We start from the raw sequence: 18,195 nt of genomic DNA, 5'->3' as shown, positions 1-18,195 counted from the left end.
AGTATAGATCTCTGGAGAATACATCTGGTAAAACTGATAGCTTTTGCTGTTTAAACAGTTATCATTAATCTATTTTTTTTAAGTCTCATTCTATATATTAGCATAATGCATTTTCTTGCAAGACAATAAGTATGTTGTATGTTTATCTTGTACTGTGTGAGAAGTTTTTTGTGGAATATGCATAAATGCATTTGTATTTGCGTGGTTATCAATGCCATATGTTGAAGATGCTATATTCCTCCAAGGATATAGATGCTAACAGTCAGGAGGTGGATTTGGTGTGCTTAAAAAAATCAAGGATCAGGATACACTGGAGTTTTACGTTGGTTTTATTTTGTTTATTACATATATCCTATTATGGAAATGTATTTAAGTGGTTGTCTGGATCTTTTTCAATTGATGCTGGATCTTTGAACCCATTGCAAGTATTGTGTTGCTGACACCACTAATCATAGTAGACATCAATGGCAGCCAGGTTTTTTATCTACAATTTTGATGATGTAATTATGTGTTGCAATTCATGCATGTAATGTCTGTGCTATGTCAGAGGTGGAATGTTTTATAAATATGCATACGGAGTGTGTAATGTCTTCAGTGGTGTCTGGAATTTCATTCAGGACAACTTTACAAACAAAAAAATCGCCTCAATGCAGCTCAGTTAGCATTGCCAGGTTAATTAACGTAAATTACCCCAAATATTGGGATAATGAAAATTCCAGTAAACACTGAATACAGACATAAATAAAGGAGAAACAAATATAACATCTGAGATATTCGCTGCACAGACATAATGGTTCTCTAAGGGGAGGTTTAACTGAAGGGGAAAAAAGGAAAAGAAAAACTGGGCTAACCTGTGTGATGTGTCTTCATAGCTTTTTTCATAGTGTTTTTCCATCTCTGAAGCTGCCAATCATAGTCTGAGTTAAAATTTAAGCTTGTGGCATATCTTTAAAGGACTGTTTTTTTTAATGGTTATCTTTACATTTCTGGTACAAATCTGATCAACTTTGTATTTCTCAAGCTCTAGCAGTTTGTAATCCCTTATAGCTTCAAGAGGACTCAAAAGCACAATATCCAGTAACGTAAAAAGTTGAAACTATATTTAAATTACTGGGCATGTAAGATCTTTTATATTCTATCGAAGCTCTGTGACTCAAAGCTTCTAGCACACTTTTTTGTATTTCCTGTGCTTAGATGGATCACAGGCAGGAAAAAATTCCATTGTCATTTATGTACCCTTGCAACAACATTATTAGTGGAAATATGGTGTCTAAGCATTAGATCATTTAGTCTACTTCAATAAACCATCTTATTTTTTGTGGCCATTATATTTTGGGTAAATTTATATGTGGAAATGGGAGGATTGTGATTGAAAGTGTATGAAGAAATCATTCTTGCATGTGCAGTGCTTTGTCTCTTGTATGAGTAACCAATTCTGGTGAAGACTTTGACATATTAGAAGTGAGTGAGGCTGTGATAAGGTGTTCATACGCCTCGAACTGCTGACCTTTGGAATTGTGTCATAAAGTAGATAGCAGCTGTGAAATTGCTTAGCAGAAGCAAAGTAGATCAAACACAGTAATTCCTCAACAATTAGAACTGGTAATTGAAGCAATAATATTAATACAATATTACAATAATACAGGTAGTGTGTACTTCAGTGGTACAGTTTTCCAGGTATGCTGCAAAGCATTCAGCACATGGGCATTCTAAAAGCTGTTCACATATTTGTTACCAGTAGAATGAAGAAAGGTGTTACATACACAGAGAATTCCAGTCTTTTACATTTTCATCTTGGGAACTGAGTTGTCCTGTGCTTGGGAAGCAGCAATAAAAAAAATACAAAATACTTTTTTAAGTGGCATGGAATTTTCAGAAATGGCACCAGTAGAACTAAAATATAAATGAATTAAAGTCCTGTGGGAGTAATGATATTGTTACGTGTTTAAAGAGGTTTACACATTTTTTTTTTATGAATACATAGGTTTTTAGATAGCAGAATGTTTTTACAGTAGCAAAGGTCACTGTGACAGCAATGAACCTTAACTTTAAATTAACCATTGCATGTGCTTTTATTCTACATGTTGTCAGGTGGAAATCCTTGTCTGTAACTTAGCCACGGGGCCAAGATACAACTTATTGTAGTACATTTTTGTAATGCTATAATGAGACAATAACGGCAGGGTGGCAAAGTCTTTGGCTACAGCAAATGAGAATAAGCCCAAATGCAGCAGGCAGAAATACAGGAAAAGAGCTGCTTACCTTTGGAAGGCATTAGGTAGGCAGGGATCTCTAGTAAGAGGTGCTCTCCCCTCCACTGCTAACCCTTAAATGAGGTCATAGAATCACAGAATGGCCCGGGTTGGGAGGGACCTCAAAGATAGTGAATCTCCAACCCCCCTGCCATATGCAGGGCCACCAACCTCCCCATTTAATACTAGACCAGGCTGCCCAGTGCCGCATCCAACCTGGCCTTGAACACCTGTAGGGATGGGGCATCCACAACCGCTCTGGGCAGCCTGTGCCAGCACCTCACCATTCTCATAGTAAAGAACTTAGGTCTGGGAAGGGGTAGATCCTGGCTGCACCCCTTCCGGTCACTCAGGTGCATTGCAAGCACCTGAGCTCCCTTGGGTTGGTCCTGCCTTCCCAGCAGGTGCTCAATCACTGGTTCAGGCCATGACTTAGCATTTCCACTGAAGTTATGCAGCCTTCCTGTGGTATAGGATCTAAGTTGCTTTGTTTGGGGTGCTGTACAGGGAAATTTGTGCTGCCTATCTTGAACAGGCTTCATGGGATTGTTTCAGGATTCAATGCCCCTGATGGCTCTTTATGTGATCCATGCAAGCAGGTTGGACCTGGGTTGGCATTTCAGTGATCCATACTGTCTGGTGTTTCTAAGAAGGCAGAAAACATCTCTCTGGGCAACATTCTGCAAAATAACATGAGCGTATTTTACATTTTATTCTCACCAAGCAAATGCAGGAGAAATACAGTGAGACTTTCAAAGTTATTAATATAATCTGTTTGAGAACTACAGCCATAGTAGGAACAACCCTTCCTGAGGGAAAAATTAAAAAAAAAAAAGATTTAAGAAAGCCCAAAATTTGTTGTAGACTCCTGTTAATTTCATCTTGGAATGTGAATGATTTTACTGAAATTGACTTTGGAATGAAATAACTGACTCTGGTCTGTAGTGCTCCTTCCATGATGTATTTCTAAGAGACAACATCAGGTTTTACCACCTCTATATTGCTTTCCTGATTATTTCTGACTATTCTGATTATCCTTTAGTATTTCGTACTAAAGAAGTCCTTGAGCTTTAAGGCATGGGCTTAAAATCAAGTCAGTTATGGCTGGACTCCTTTTGAAGAGTTAAATGGAGAAGAGTAGCTAGTAGGGCCATCATTCTTTTACGAATTTATGCTATTCTTTTGAAATAGCACAGTGTTCTGGATTCAACACCAACAGATAGCCAACTTCACAGTTGCTTTTAAAAGAAAATCTCCAGTGGCTGTAACAGACCCTAAGGTAAATTGTGCTTGTTTACGTTTCTCCTTCAGATGTTTGTCTTGCAGAATAAAAGTAAAGCCCTGCAAGGTTTGAATTCTGCTCACTGTATATTTTTGACAGCATGTAAAAGTTCTGCAATCTAGGACACTGCCTCCTGTTAGCATTCCTGCAGTGTTTGTTACTGAGAAGCTGATAGCATTTCTCCCTCTGTCTGACCTTCCACGAAGACTCACAAGGCTAACCAGACACTGAATGTCATACCCAACACAAAAATTTGCATACAGTGTCAGAAGAAAATTATTTTAAAAAGGAGGACTGCTCCCCAAAGTCCAGTAAGATTTTTGAGCACACAATTTCTTAGTATTTCTGCTTTTGGAAATGTTAGTTTGATCGAGGCTTGGTTGGTTGGACTCCAATCTTAACCATGCTCCATGATCCTACTTAGAAAAAGATGCGATCCTAAAATTGCTCTCGCTAAGGGAATTTTGTTCTTTACAAGCTAATGTGAGTTTGAACAGAACCCTGGATTAAATGCTACCTCTTTGATTTGTGAAAAAAGTGGAAGTGCCAAGAGCTGGGCTCTCCAGGGAGCTGAATCCCACAGTCCCTTAATTTAGGGAGCAATCTCATTGCACTCTGGAGCCACATTTTTGTAGGCCTTGGCACTGTGGTAAACATCTGGGAGATATTTGCCATAAAATGAAGGCTCTAAATGTTTGTACAATCTGATATGTGTACTTGTCTCTGCAGAGTACTGCCATGGAGTAATTTCTGAAAAGAAAACCCTCAAGTCTTTCTGTCATTAATCCCTTTCTAAGGAAGAACAAGAATCATTCATGAGGTTTGCACTGGCTCCAGATAGACTGACAGAAAGGAGAGAGTGCCCAGTGTTTGTTCCTTAGAAATCCATTCTTTCTGGAAAGACAGGAAGAAAATGTTTGATGTTCACAGGCTGCAAAACTGGCTTTTGAGGGCCTGAACTCCAATACTGTCACTTTGCCAAGAGCAGGAAGCTCCTGATTGCTCCCTGCATGCATTCACTTCAGGGAACAGTGAATGAACTCCTTGGGGGAGGAGATGAATTTCTAATGTAAGTGAGTACGGTACAGTTCTAAAGGAAAAAATACAAATGCCAGGTTCAGAAATTTGCAGTTGGCCATTGGCACGTTTAGAGCTTGCATATGATAAAGCAGTTTTTGCTGATTATTTCTATCCTGCCATGGATAATGATGTTGGTTTGCTGCTGCTGATGATGCATCATGATCAGCTCAGGTATCTGTATAATGGTAACTTCTTACAGTCTTTGCCCATTTACCTCATGCAATCTTCAATTTTTATTATATCAGTTTAGCATATTTAATTGTAGAGACTGGCATGGGGAAAAAAACACCTTTGCTCTCAAAACTGCTAGCATCTTGCTGGATGTTTTACGGTACGTGGTGTTTGCAGTTTTAACACCAAAAGTTCTCTCTTTCACTCCAGAACACCAACTTCAGGAAGATGAAAATCCTCAAAAGAAATGATCTTTGTATGAAATATCCTGCTTTCACTTAAGTAAGACTGAAATGAGTTGAAAACGGCACTCTGTGTTCTGGCTCTCCCTTTCCAGAAACCTGCATCCAGAATCTGTAGATTACACACAACTGCATTGCTGATGATATGCTAAACTTAGATTCTGATTTTATTCTTTTTTCTCTTCTTAGATCTGGGGGGCAGGCTGCTGCCTTTGAACTGCATATTTGTATTTTTGTATTTGGGTTTATCTTCAGTTTTAGGAAATAACAGTTTGTTATTCATGGACCAAAAAATAGAAGCCAGTGGTGAAAGTCTTTGACTTTCTACAGCTTTGGCTATCTGTGTGAATCACAATTCTAGAAGAATATATGTAAGTTTGGGGTTTTTCTTGTGTTTGTTGGTTGGTTTCATTTTGTTTTTAATATATTAACTAGTGCTAAACCAAGAATGCACTGTATCAGTAAATGCAGCATCCAGCAAACCCTGGATCACACTGAAACTCCTGGTGAAATTTGGAAACTTTGTTATAAAATATTGGCCCTGCTACTGTCTGTTAATTTCATCCTACCATTTTAATTTTGTACCAAGAAAGAAAAAACTGGGCAACTTAAAAACTACGTAGAGTAGTGGTTGCTATAAGTCACAGTGGTGAAAGCTAAAATAGTGTTAAGAATTGTCCCTTGATCACACAGGCAAATTAGAAAGGGGTTTCCAGCTTAGAACAGAACTAACATCTCTTATACTCCTGAAATCAGTACTCTATTACCACCATCTTGCTAGTGAACCAGTGCTAGTTGGAAGAACTAGATAGTTTGATTCAGTAAATGTTAAGTTAAAGTAGAAAATCTTTTGTAATAGCTGGAAGAAAAGAACAAAGTGAAATTACCATTACCCAGGTAACAGGACTAAAAATAGATGCAGTATTAGTCAACATCCCATGTACTCCCTTCCCCGCAGATTGAACTGAAATGCAAATCTGTTCTGCTTAGAGCACAGTGGTGGCCTGGCTTCTCACTGCTGCATGTGCACATTTACCCCAGGGAAGAAATACTGCTCCCCAGGATGCTCCCCTGAGCAGTGAGATTTGAAGCAAGTGACTCATGACTGCACAAGGACAGCACGTGACGCGAGATGCAGACAGGACAAGCTGCTGAGAGAGGCAATTCATGATAGCCAGCCTTATTCCTGCTGCCAGAAAAGGCCCTGTTCTTTCCAGCTGTAGCTGTGTTTTATAAAACAAATTTACGTTGTGTCGCAGCTTCAAGGTTAAATATTAAAAATCAGGTACTGAAATGCCTGTGGAATCAAATCATTCAGAGCAATGAAATAGCACATTTTTTTTTTCCTTCTTTTGCTTTTGGTTTGAAAGCAAAATGAAAACATTTGTGTGCATTGCTGTAATGCTATTATCGTGACCACATGTCGTACTGTATTGCACCACAGCTGATTGCTTGTCCTACCTCATTGCTTGCCAAAGCAGAGTTTTGTCTGCTGCTGCAAATATGCTAGTGGTTGGCAAAGAGCTATCTATGCAAAGAGCATTTATTCTGCTACATCGTGAACCCTGGTGAATGAGAAGGTGGTAGTGAGGTGGGGTTTGGCTTCTTCTCCCAGATAACAGTGGTGGGATGAGAGGGAATGGCTTCAAGTTGTACCAGGGCAGGTTCAGGTTGGATATTAGGAAACATTTCTTCTCAGAAAGAGCTGTGAGGCAGTGGCACAGGCTGCCCAGGGAGGTCGGGGAGTCACCATCCCTGGAGGTGTTCAAGGATGTGACACTGAAGGACATGGCAATGGGCATGGTGGGAATGGGTGTGGTGGTTGGATTAGGTGATTTTAGAGGTCTTTTCCAACCTTAATGATTCTGATTCTATGAATTATTAAACAAGCACTAAAAAGAGGTAACTGGGAGTAAGCACCTAATAATGAGAGTTACTTTTCACCAACATCAGGTAACAGGTGGTAAGAACATTCAGCCTGGATCCTGAAGGCACAAGCATGAGCATCCAGGATGAAACTGCAAGCTGACCCTCAGCACTACAGCTCTCTTAGCAAACTGAAGGAGGCCTTCTGCTTCCCTTTGATTAACTCCACAATGGTGTTACATGGACACTAGAAACAAAATATGCGGGCAACAGTACCTATGGAAATATTCATGTCCAGTTACTGGGAACTGTACCAATACAAGGGATATTTCAGCTGATGATTTCACAGCAAAGTGATCTTGCATTGTTTTTTAAAAAAGAAGTAATTTTAGCCTGATCTTTCTGAAGGAGGTGTGGTTGAGGATCAAGAATCCCACACTATACAGTCCTGAACTTTATCTTGTGACAGTGATTATTTTAAAGAAAATTGTTCTTGCTGGCCCATCTCCCATTGTGACATTCGGTCACTGGTGTATTATTCAACTCACTTTGATTGATACACCAGTTCACGTGAGGATTGCAAGGCTGGACCTAGCATCTGGAGCTGAGATGTTTCGTATTCTCCTCCCTCATGCCCCACTGGGATGATATTGTTGTGAAAAGAATCAGAATATATTGAGTTGTTGCAAGTCAGTGATAAAGAGCAGATTCAAATCAGAGGTAGAAGTGAATGGATACTCCACTGTGCTCTTCTGATCACCTCCTCTCTTAATTATGACCATTTTTTAATCACTACAAGGCCAGGCAGTTCAAAATTTCAAAAGTGATAGGAGAAGACTGCAGTTTCCAGTACAGAATTATATGTATCATATTTACTATTTACTGCTTGCCATACTGTTTCCCTCAATCGTGCTTAAAGAAGAAGCAGTCCCACAGTTTTTCTGCAGGCTGCTTTTTCACCAAAGATGAATGCATATCAGCCTTGCTAGTTTGCAGGCTTAACATCACGTGAGGTTTCTGCAAAGCAGTTGATCTTTTAGTACTGGAGATGGGAGCTCTGTGAAATGCTTTGGAATAGCCATTCTAATTTCACCGTGCAGAACAGGTGTGATGGCAAAATCAATTTTCAATCATCTGCTTTCTTTCGCTGAGAAAATGGCTTTCCTGCCATTATTGACATTTTCTGACTACATTAATCATTTCCATAAACAAGATACAAAATCTGATTGAAGACCCTCTCTTTGTTCATCTCTGATCAAGCTGAGTGCTTCATATTTTTGGCAGCCCCATAGTTTTTCTACTGTGCTTATGCAGAAAATCCAAGCTATATGGTCACATGTCTGTTCCTCTGCTCCAAGGCAAAATTAATATACAGCTAGTAACATTCAGAAAATATTTCTTCCGCTAGTTATGCAAAAACAAATGAACTGAAGATAAAAGCAATCTTCCAAAGCAATCTCTTCTTGTGCTTTTCACAATCTTTTGCGTAATGGAAGTAACTCCTCCATTATGGACATCATTTTATTCCCTTCATCTTTGTAGCTGTGTGCTACATGTACTGGTAGGTTGTTACTGGAGTTGCCCTTTTATTATGATACAGAAACCATTTCCTCCTAAGGTTGTGCATCAATATTGACAATACTCTACTAGAGACCCTATGAAGGCTGAATATGAAGCAAGGATTACTTTATATGTCTTGCAGGCTGTATTTCTGTTCATGCTGTCTAAAAGCTGATTACCTTCAGTGCAATGCTGCGACACTGTTGTCTCATGCTAAGCTGGTTATTCACTGTGATCTCACAACATCTTTATGCCCTGTCCACTGGAATTCCAAAGGTAGCAAGACAGACCTTGGAAGGTACAGCTCATGCAACAAATGGCCAATAAAGCTGTTCTGTCTGCTCAGGAGCAAAGATAAGGTAGGAAAAGATGTGAACTGCTGGCTGGCCGATTTTTTGCATTACTCCAGGTCTGTTTTGCTTTATGGTGCAATGACGGGATTAAGGAGAAGTGTAGAAGGAGAGTATAGGAAGAACAAAAAACATCTGTGGAACATAGCCATTTGTTGGTAAACTGTTGTCTTCTGGCCTATCCGCTCTTCATCAAATCATGATTGACTACTCACAATTTTTTTTTTTTTTTTTGACAATATTCTGCTCTAATCGAGGAGAACTGATTTGAAGGGACAGGCTAACTTAAAAGCAAAACAAACAACAACAAAACAAAACAAAACAAAAAAACCTCCATGCATCAAACTCCATGCAGAGTCCAGTGACAGGTCAGGAGGTTGAGGTGTCATCTCAGCAAGTACCGTGGCAGCAGCTGTAGTGGGGAGCTTTGGATAGCTTCCCTGTTCGCTTACATTTGATCTGACCTGGACTTTTTTCCTCTTCTAATGAAGGTCCCTGTCACATATTAAATTGGTATTGCTCTCTGCATAGTCCTAGTAGCCCCTAGATTTGACAGAGTACTTGTGAGTTGATTTTCTTTGTTTGTTTTCAGAGAGAGCAGGCTTGAGGACAGCACAGCAGAATGCATAGTGACTGTGGAGTTGAAGTCTAGTTTTACTTCCTCTGACACACTCATTTTCCTGACAAAGGGGACTACTTCTTAAGCAATAAATGGAGCAAAATCTGAAAAAAAAAAAAAAAGAAAAAAGAAAAAAAAAAAACACTGCTCAGAAACACTGGCTGATCACACTTAGATGAACTGCTTTCTGGAAAGGAAAGAACTGATCTGTGGGCTTTGCTTTACTTGTGGCAACTTCTTTAGTGTACAGATGTATAAATTCACCATATTTTGAAAAATTGTGGTGCTTGATATTCAGCTGCTGTTGAGTCATCCCCTTGCTTACGTTTGGTTGCGTGTGCAGGTTCCACTGCTTAACCCTCTACATATACATACATTGCTTAGAGCACAAAGGAAGGCTTCAGCTATTCCTCCTGGGTATAAAGACTGTTAGGAGGTTGGAGGACTGCTTTCAGAATATTAAGAAGATTGCAGTAATCCTGCATAGAAAGGGTTTCTCCATTTCCCTGGAGAAACAGTATGTGTTTGTTGCCCTGTAAGAAACACTGTCAGCAGCTGCAGGGGAAGGCAGAGCTCTGCATCTGCAGGCTCACTGCCTTCACATGGAGGGCTTCAGCACAGCTACCCACACTGTAGTTTCTCTGCTCACGTGTACAAGCAGTCTATTATCAGCTGTGCTTGCTATATCAGGCTTCCCTGGGCATATTCCTTGCTTTGCCTACGTGGTCAAATAGCTGCCATACAAAACCCACAGTCAGGCTTTAATAAATGCATGAGGTGTACTTTCCTTCTTGGGGGAGGAACTTGCTTCGGTGAGAATGTCAGACGTGCTCAGGCTGTTTTTAGAACCAACAGCTGTAAGTGCCAGAACTTCCTGACATCTTCTGTATATCACTATGTATGAAGGGAACTATACAGCCAGGGCAGACTCTATAAGGACAGAAACAAACTAGAAATGTCAGTGCACAGCTGCCTTCTGAGAGGCTGAGTCTGTCCCAGCAATACTGTGCAACCAATGAGATATGTTATTTGAGTTGTGTCCCAAAGGAATACAGTTTAGTGCTGGGGGAGAAAAAGCAGAAAAAAAGGACAACATCTGTATTCCAACAAGTGCCCATAAAGCTGGAAGAAGGCAGAAGATACCTTACTCTTTTTTTTTTTTTTTTTTTTTTTTTTAATAAGTTGTCAGCTTATGCTTTGAAGTCTAGGATTGCTTACTTGGGAAAAGATGATGCTTTCATGTCAAGAATGTGTATTTTGCTCCACTTAGGAAAAGCAGCTCAAATTCTAACACAGTTCTGTAAGACTTAGAGAGGAAAAAAATCTGATGGTCTATGGTCTGTTACAAGTACTGCCTTAAGCTCTTCAGAGTTCATGAAAGCAGACTTTACTTGCCAATCTTGCTCCTCGTGTCTCCTGCCTCATATTGGCACAGCAAATGGAAGCTGGAACCTCACTTTATTCTCCTTTTTGCCTTAGGGTAAAATAGATACCAGTCAGCTGCCTGGTTTGAGCATGGAGAGACAAGAGTCTGATATGTTGTTGTTGAGAGTACAGATAGGAATGGGACAAGGAGAAGCGGAAGAGAAAATTGAGAATAAAAATGATGGTAGTTTAAGAGTGATTACTGGAAACAGAGACTACATAGTTAAGAACACACACTTAGGAAATATGGAAAGAAAGAAAACAGTGGAATTGCCAAAGAGAAATGGGGAGGATAGAATAGTTCAAATCAGATGAAAAAACAGAAGACTGTAACAAAAAAAACAAAAACAAAAACAAAAGTGAAGAAAATGTGAAAGAGGTTAAAACCTGGCAATCAACTTTGGCTCTAGGTATACTAAATTGATGAGAGGAGGAAATCCAGGCGTTGAGTCTTGCAAAGGAGGGATAGGAAGTGGGTTTGAATGTATGAAAACAGGAAGCCTGGAGGAAGAGTGAAGATATGTGACTACAAACTGAATCATAGAATCACAGAGTGGTTTGGGTTAGAAGGGACCTCAAAGATCATCTCGTCCCTGCCATGGGCAGGGCTGCCCCCCACCAGCTCAGGCTGCCCAAGGCCCCATCCAACCTGGCTTTGAGTGCCTCCGGTGGGCAGCTGTGCCAGTGCCTCACCACCCTTTGTGAAAAGAATTTCCATGACATCTAATGTAAACCTCCTCTTTTTTAGTTTAAAACCAGTATATGCTCTTAACTTGCCACACAGACCTGTGTTCCATTGAGACAACCTCCTCATGTGAAACGCTGTTTTGTTATGTTTTGCCAGATTGCTGTATCTTGAGCATACAAGACGCAGATTATTATCAACTTGAATCACTGTTCTGACCTTACACTCCAAGGATATGCACCAGTTTATAAAATTAGAAAATACCTCCATTTATAGATGATGGAGATATAAGCCTCAGCCTTAACTGCACTGGAATGTAAGTTGTTTGGTAGCACTAATTAAACCTTTAGAAGCACTGCACTTTTTCTTCGCAGCAAATTCAACTCCTTTTAGACAAACACCTCAAATACTCATCTGAGAAATAATTCATACAAGTGTCAGTAGTTAGTGCAAAGGGAAAAACATGAGATTTTTGTGGAGGTTATTTTGTATCCTGTTGTCAAACATTAAGTACTGCAAACAAAAGCAGAATCTGTTAAGTTGTAAAGCCAGCCTACAGCAAGCTCTGTGTTTTGCAACTGGAGTGATGACAGAGAAAGGAATAGAATGTTCCTTCATTCACCACTAGATAACATGAGGAAATATAATTTAATATTTCTGAGAAATAATCTTTCTATTTCAGACTCGATTTAAAGCTGTCCACTAAGAAGAACAAGAGGCATCAGGCATGATTTCTCCTTGTGACATGATCTTTGACTGAACCCACGATGGTCAGTAATGACAAATGGCCAGAGGAAGACGAAGCTCCCAGGCATTTTATCAACTCCTATCTCAGCAGCGTCCTGATGTATTGCAGCACTTGCTAGCCAACACATCTTTTATTCTTTGGCAGTTCTCTGAAGGGTTGTGTCAATAACATACAATTGCACTCACTTCAAAATCTGTTGGCAAGCCGTGTGGCCTGTCAGTGCAGCAAGCAGTGGGCCATTGCAGAGTGGTTTGGGTGGCTGTGAATGGTGTTGCTGGCTTCACAGCACCTTCTGGGTGCCTGAGGAGCTGTGGGACAGGTGGGACATACTATGTTCAAACTTGGGCCCCTCACTACGAGAAAAGCATTGAGGCCCTGCATTGTGTCCAGAGAAGGGCAGTGAAGCTGTGAAGGATCTGGAGGACAAGTCTGATGGGGAGTGGCTGAGGCAACTGGGATTGTTCAGTCTGGAGAAGAGGAAGCTCAAGGGAGACATTATCACTCTCTATCACCAGCTGAAAGGAGACTGTGGCAAGGTAGGAGTTGGCCTCTTCTCCCAGATAACAGTGTTTGGACAAGAGGGAATGGCTTCAAGTTTTGTCAGGGGAGGTTCAGCTTGGACATTAGGAAGCATTTCTTCTCAGGAGTGTTGAGGCAGTGGCACAGGCTGCCCAGGGAGGTGGTGCAGTCACCATCCCCAGAGGTGTTCAGGAGTCATGTGGATGTGGCACTGAGGGACGTGGGCAGTGGGCACGGTGGGGGTAGGTTGGTGGCCGGACTAGGTGATCTTAAGAGGTCTTTTCTAACCTAATGATTCTATGATTCTATGACGTGTGCACTGTCCTCGCCATGGCAGTGTGCTGGTGAAGCGTCAAGCCTTGTGCTTTGTGGAGTGCTGATCGCAAATGGTAGCTGGCAGGTGGAAATGTGAAGGGCAGAGTGGCTGACACCTGCGTGCTGGCCAGTGTTTGGCAGAGCTATGGGTGCTGGAAGCGTTCATGAGGCACCGAGCGCCTTGTGCTACACAGTGAAGCAATGAAGGTGGCTAGAACAAGGGGTACAGAGCCATGGGCAGCTTGCGCTGCTGGAGAAGGGGCTGTGGGCTCAGCGTGCGGCCGAAGCGTGTGACAACACTGCAGGAGGAGTGGGTGACCGGGTGACACTGGGCTGGCGAGAACCTGCAGGCGTCACCCGGCGCTGACAGCCGCGCACAGCAGACCACCACCGCAGCCGCCATTGCGGCCGCGCCGCGAGAGGCGGCCCTTAGGCGTCCACACCGATCGCCTGACAGCCGCGGCTCAGCGCGTCCACAGACCCCCGGCTCTCCCCGCCTCCCTCCCCCGAACAGGGTGACAGAAGGGGCGGGCGAGCGCGTGACGCCGGCGCCCCGCCTCCCGCTGCCGCTTCTGCTGCTCCCGGCGCCGCCGCCGTGTCGGCCCAGCGTGGGCTGGCGGCGGAGCTGCAGTCATGGAGCCGGAGCGCGAGTGCCGGGTGCTGTCCATCCAGAGCCACGTCGTACGCGGCTACGTTGGCAACAAGGCGGCCACCTTTCCTCTGCAGGTGGGTGAGCGCTGCTCGGTGCGTGAGGCTGCGGGTCGGCCTCGTCCTGTCGCGGGCGGTGGGTAAGGTCGGGGGACGATCGAGCTCCTCGCCGCGGAGCGAAGGAGAGGGGCCGGCGGGTGCTGCTGGCGGGCGGCTGCGGGAGCACCGGCGCGGCGTGCAGGGCGCCGATGTGGTGTCCCGCGCTGAGACCTGTGCTGGCCGGGGGGTGCGCCCCGCGGTGGTGGAGTTTGGCAAAGCTTCGCCCTGCGGGTAGTAGAAGGGCCCCTGAGGGAGTGCGTGAGGCTTGCGTGGGTGTAAGTGAATCTTGTCCTTCCATGACCGTCAGGTGCCGACTTCCTGCTAAGGTATGGTGGCTGTTGATGTGCGCTGGGGTGAGCTTTGGTGTGTGGTTTGTGAAATGCCTTCATGATACAATCTGGCTGCTTACCATAAAGAGATCCTTGCAGTGATGGGGTTGCACGAAACTTCCAGTTTAAGAATCTCATTGCCATAACACAGTGTTGTGACATGGGTTGTCTGTGCTTTATAAAGGCACTTGACTACACACCAGAGATGGTCTGTGCTGATAAATGGTGTGCTTGAGACCAGGCCTGGAACGAGCCACGCATCATGGAATCACAGAATGGTTTGGGTTGGAAGAGAGCTCAAAGCTTTCACCCCCTGCCATGGGCAGGGCTGCCCCCCACCAGCTCAGCTGCCCAGGGCCCCATCCAACCTGGCCTTGAGCGTCTCCAGGGATGGAGCACCACAGCTTCTCTGGGCAGCTGTGCCAGCACCTCACCCCCTCCAGGAAAGAATTTCCTTCTGACATCTAACACTTTTAGTTTAAAGTAATTCCCCCGGTCCTATTACAGTATACCCATGTAAAAAGTTGATTTCCCTCAGGTTTGTAATCTCTCTTCAAGTACTAGAAGGCCCAGTGAAGTCTCCAGTGAGCCTTTTCTTCTCCAGGGCTGAACAAGCCCATCTCCATCAGCCTGTCTTTGTAGAAGAGGTGCTCTAGCCCTCTGATTATCTTCATGGCCTCCTCTGACCCTATTCCAGCAGCTCCACTCCTTCTTGTGCTGGGGGCCCCAGGCATGGATGCAGTACTCCAGGTGGGGCCTCACAAAAGCAGGGCAGAGGGGGACAATAGCTCCGCTTGTCTGCTGGCCACCCCTCTACAGCCCCCTAGCAGCAGCATCAGCCAGCTAAGATGTAAACATATCTTCTGAAAGTTAATACATGGTTGGGGTGATGTACACAGGAGATCAACGTCTAGTAGAAAAATCTGTGTATGTGGAGACCCATACCTGAAAGGCTGTCATGATCTGCAGACCAGCTGTCCGTCCATCTTTTCCCAATGAATAATCTCTAAATTGTGCTCCCATTCCTCTCCCCAGGCCTTTTTTGTGATAGCAAAAAGCTTTGCAGTAATCTTTGTTTCAGAAATGATGAGGCTTTTCAATTTTGGTTTAGAGGATCTCTTTACTGCTCTGTTACTCAGACTTCCTCTGACTTATGAGCCTCTGTATGACTTGACAAGTTGGTCCTTGAAAGTGTCTTTTTTGCTTCTGGACTATGATACAGTTAAATACTATGGTAGTTAAAAAGTGACTTAGAGCTGGTTCTGCATGGGAGATTGTCAGAATTACACTCTGTTGCTCCTCAGTGTGTAGCGCAGACAGAATTTGCTAGGGTGGAGGAAAAAACAGCTCTCCTGTCTCTCCAGGCTGCACTTGGAAATTTGTACGTTGGCAGCCTCTAATTAAGTTGTGCTTACTAAGAAGTTATTTTCACCTTAGTATTGGTGGAAGAGCAGAAGTAGCAAGTTTCCAACAAGTGGAACTTCATTTCCTTTTCCGGGCTGCATGGGGCTGTGGGCACGGCCACCAGTGCTGGGGTTCAAGGAGCATCTGGACACCGCTCTCAGTCATAGGGTTTGGATTTTGGGTGGTCCTGTGTGGAGTCTGGAGTTGGACTCTATGATCCTTGTAGTGTCCTTTCAACTCAGAGTATTCTATAGCTCTGTAACTTTCCAGAGAAGCAAAGTCTACTCAGCTATGCTTTGAATTATTGTATCAAAAGATTCAATAGCTTTTGCTTGCGTGATTTTATTTACCTTTAAAATTTCTGAAGGTGATTCTGAGTTACTCTTAAAATAGTCCTAAGTTACTTCCCAGTTGTGTAACCTGAATAGCTTTGATATCAGGAAAAGCTTTAGGTTTGTCCAGTATTTACGAATAGTGGTAAAATGAGTGTTAGGGAGTTGCTATTGTTAGTTAGGTGACTTGTTTTAATCCAAGGATGTGTCTCCTACTTGACTTGTCATAGTTTTCATGATATGAAATAAAAATAGACATATTCATTACAACACACAACATTTAGCATTATATTACTGTCAGTGTTTTCTTCCCCAGAGGGATTTCTTGTTTGTTAATTTTAAATATCATTTTGACTACCCTTTCCTACTTGACCTTCCAGGTGGGAAAGAATGTGGGTAAGTATGGCAATAAGCAGAGGCTGCGATGCTGGCAAGCAGGGAGTGAGAGGCCTCCACAAACCACAGAGTGAATTCACAGAGATGAACATGTTTCTGTTCTGTGGAGGTACCTCATCCTGGTCACCAGGAACGTCTCTGTCAGTAGGTGGATTTGAGATTGATATAGGGCACCCATCAGAAAATCAGCACTTGTGAGTGAGTATTTCAGGCTATATGTTCAGTCCTTTGTGCTGCTGTGAGTTTCCAAATAAGTTTGAAAGGGCAAGGAAAAGACAAGGGAAGATCTCAGCTGGTTCAACGTGGGCAGTGGACATGCACATTTGGTCCACTGGGCTAAGTAATACTGTCTGCAAGCCAGAGGCTGCAGATTTTTGTTTATGTGTAAGTAACTATCACAGCCAAATCTTGTACTTTGTTTTCTTACTCTGCGTTTGATATGCTAATGGAACATGATGGCGAGTTTGTTTGCTTGCTTTTGATCTGCCCTAATGCTTACAGAATTTGGGATAATGTTGTCTCTGTTATGATTTAGTTCTTGACTTCCTTTTCCATGTCTGTTTACCTTGGAGATGGAACTAAAAGCATGGAGAAATACCATGTGTTGTTTGGCTCTGGCATCTGAAATTGTTTTCCCTGCATTGTATGATGCCACCAAAACAGCTCCTCTAGTACAGAATAAAAAAGCCTTTGGTTTGGTGGTTTCTGTTTCTCTTTTTAAAATTCATTTATGAAGAATGAAAATAGCTGTCTGTTTGGGTGTTAATAAAGACAGGTGATTCTCATGCTTCTTAGATTGGTCCTCAGTGATTTTCCTCCACAGACAGTAGGCCTGTGGTTTTAGTTCCTTCTTTATTGTAAGAAGAAATGGTAAAGCAACTTTGGCCAGCATAGCTGGTGATTTCTATAGCATTTAAGGATAGTCTCCAACTGCATTGTTCAGACACAGATAGAATTTGCTTGCATGTGATGAGATCAAAATCACTGTAAACCCATTCCTAATGATTATCTGGTGCCATAGCAAAGAGAAGTTTCAGGCTTTTATTTTTTTTTCTATCTTTTGTTTTGAACAATGTAGTCAAATGTGCCAAGTATTGTACAGGGAAAGAGTAGGAATAGGAGTATTTCTTATTTAAGATGACTGCTTGTTCTGCTTTTCAAAAATTACTTCTATGGCATCAATTATATGAGTCAGAAGAAGGATGAATCAATCAAAGGCCTTTACAGAATAACAATAGGAAATGTATTTACTGGCCAACCCCTGTTTTTGTTGTAGATCAAAGGCTGAAAAAATGAACTCTTCAAAAATAATTGCAAAGAGAAAAGAATACATTTTCTGTTTGTAATGTCCAAAGATTGTCCTAAATGGTTCATCTGAAGCAAGAATTAGGGCTTTACATTCATGTTACGGCCCTTCACTACAAGAAAGACATTGAGGCCCTGAAGTGTGCTCAGAGAAGGGCAGTGAAGCTGTGAAGGATCTGGAGCACAAGTCTGATGGGGTGCAGCTGAGGAAACTGGGATTGTTCAGTCTGGAGAAGTGGGACTCAAGGGAGAGCTTACTGCTCTCTGCAATCACCCAAAAAGAGCTGGGCATGGTGTGATGGGCTGATGGTTAAACTAGGTGATCTTAGAGGTCTTTTCAACCTTAGTGATTCTGTGATACTAATACAATAGAATGATACGCACTAGAAAAATAAATGACATACAAAGTTACTTCTCTAAAATTTCCCTTGTAATGAATTGTCTCTTTTTATGTTTTATATTTACATCCCAAAATACTGATGATCTTTTCTTGAGGAGCTTCCAACTATATAAGGTAATTGATGTGCATAACACTTGAAGTGCACCAGGAGGATTCATTTGATGGATG

At 42.5% G+C, this 18,195-nt stretch overlaps 1 protein-coding gene across 1 annotated transcript in view; it reads left to right on the top strand.

Moving 5' to 3' along the window:
- Positions 1-13,747: 13,747 nt before the first annotated feature.
- Positions 13,748-18,195, top strand: part of PDXK (pyridoxal kinase) — a gene marked incomplete at both ends in the record, with an annotated part of 39,800 nt that continues 35,352 nt past the window's right edge. The window contains one exon of the mRNA XM_079550492.1: positions 13,748-13,840. Within this exon, the coding sequence (XP_079406618.1) occupies positions 13,748-13,840 (93 nt within the window). The remainder of the gene's footprint in view (positions 13,841-18,195) is intronic.

The sequence above is a fragment of the Tetrao urogallus genome, assembly GCF_951394365.1.
Source record: "Tetrao urogallus genome assembly, chromosome: 1".
NCBI lineage: Eukaryota > Metazoa > Chordata > Aves > Galliformes > Phasianidae > Tetrao > Tetrao urogallus.
This window is presented reverse-complemented; position numbering and strand designations above follow the sequence as displayed.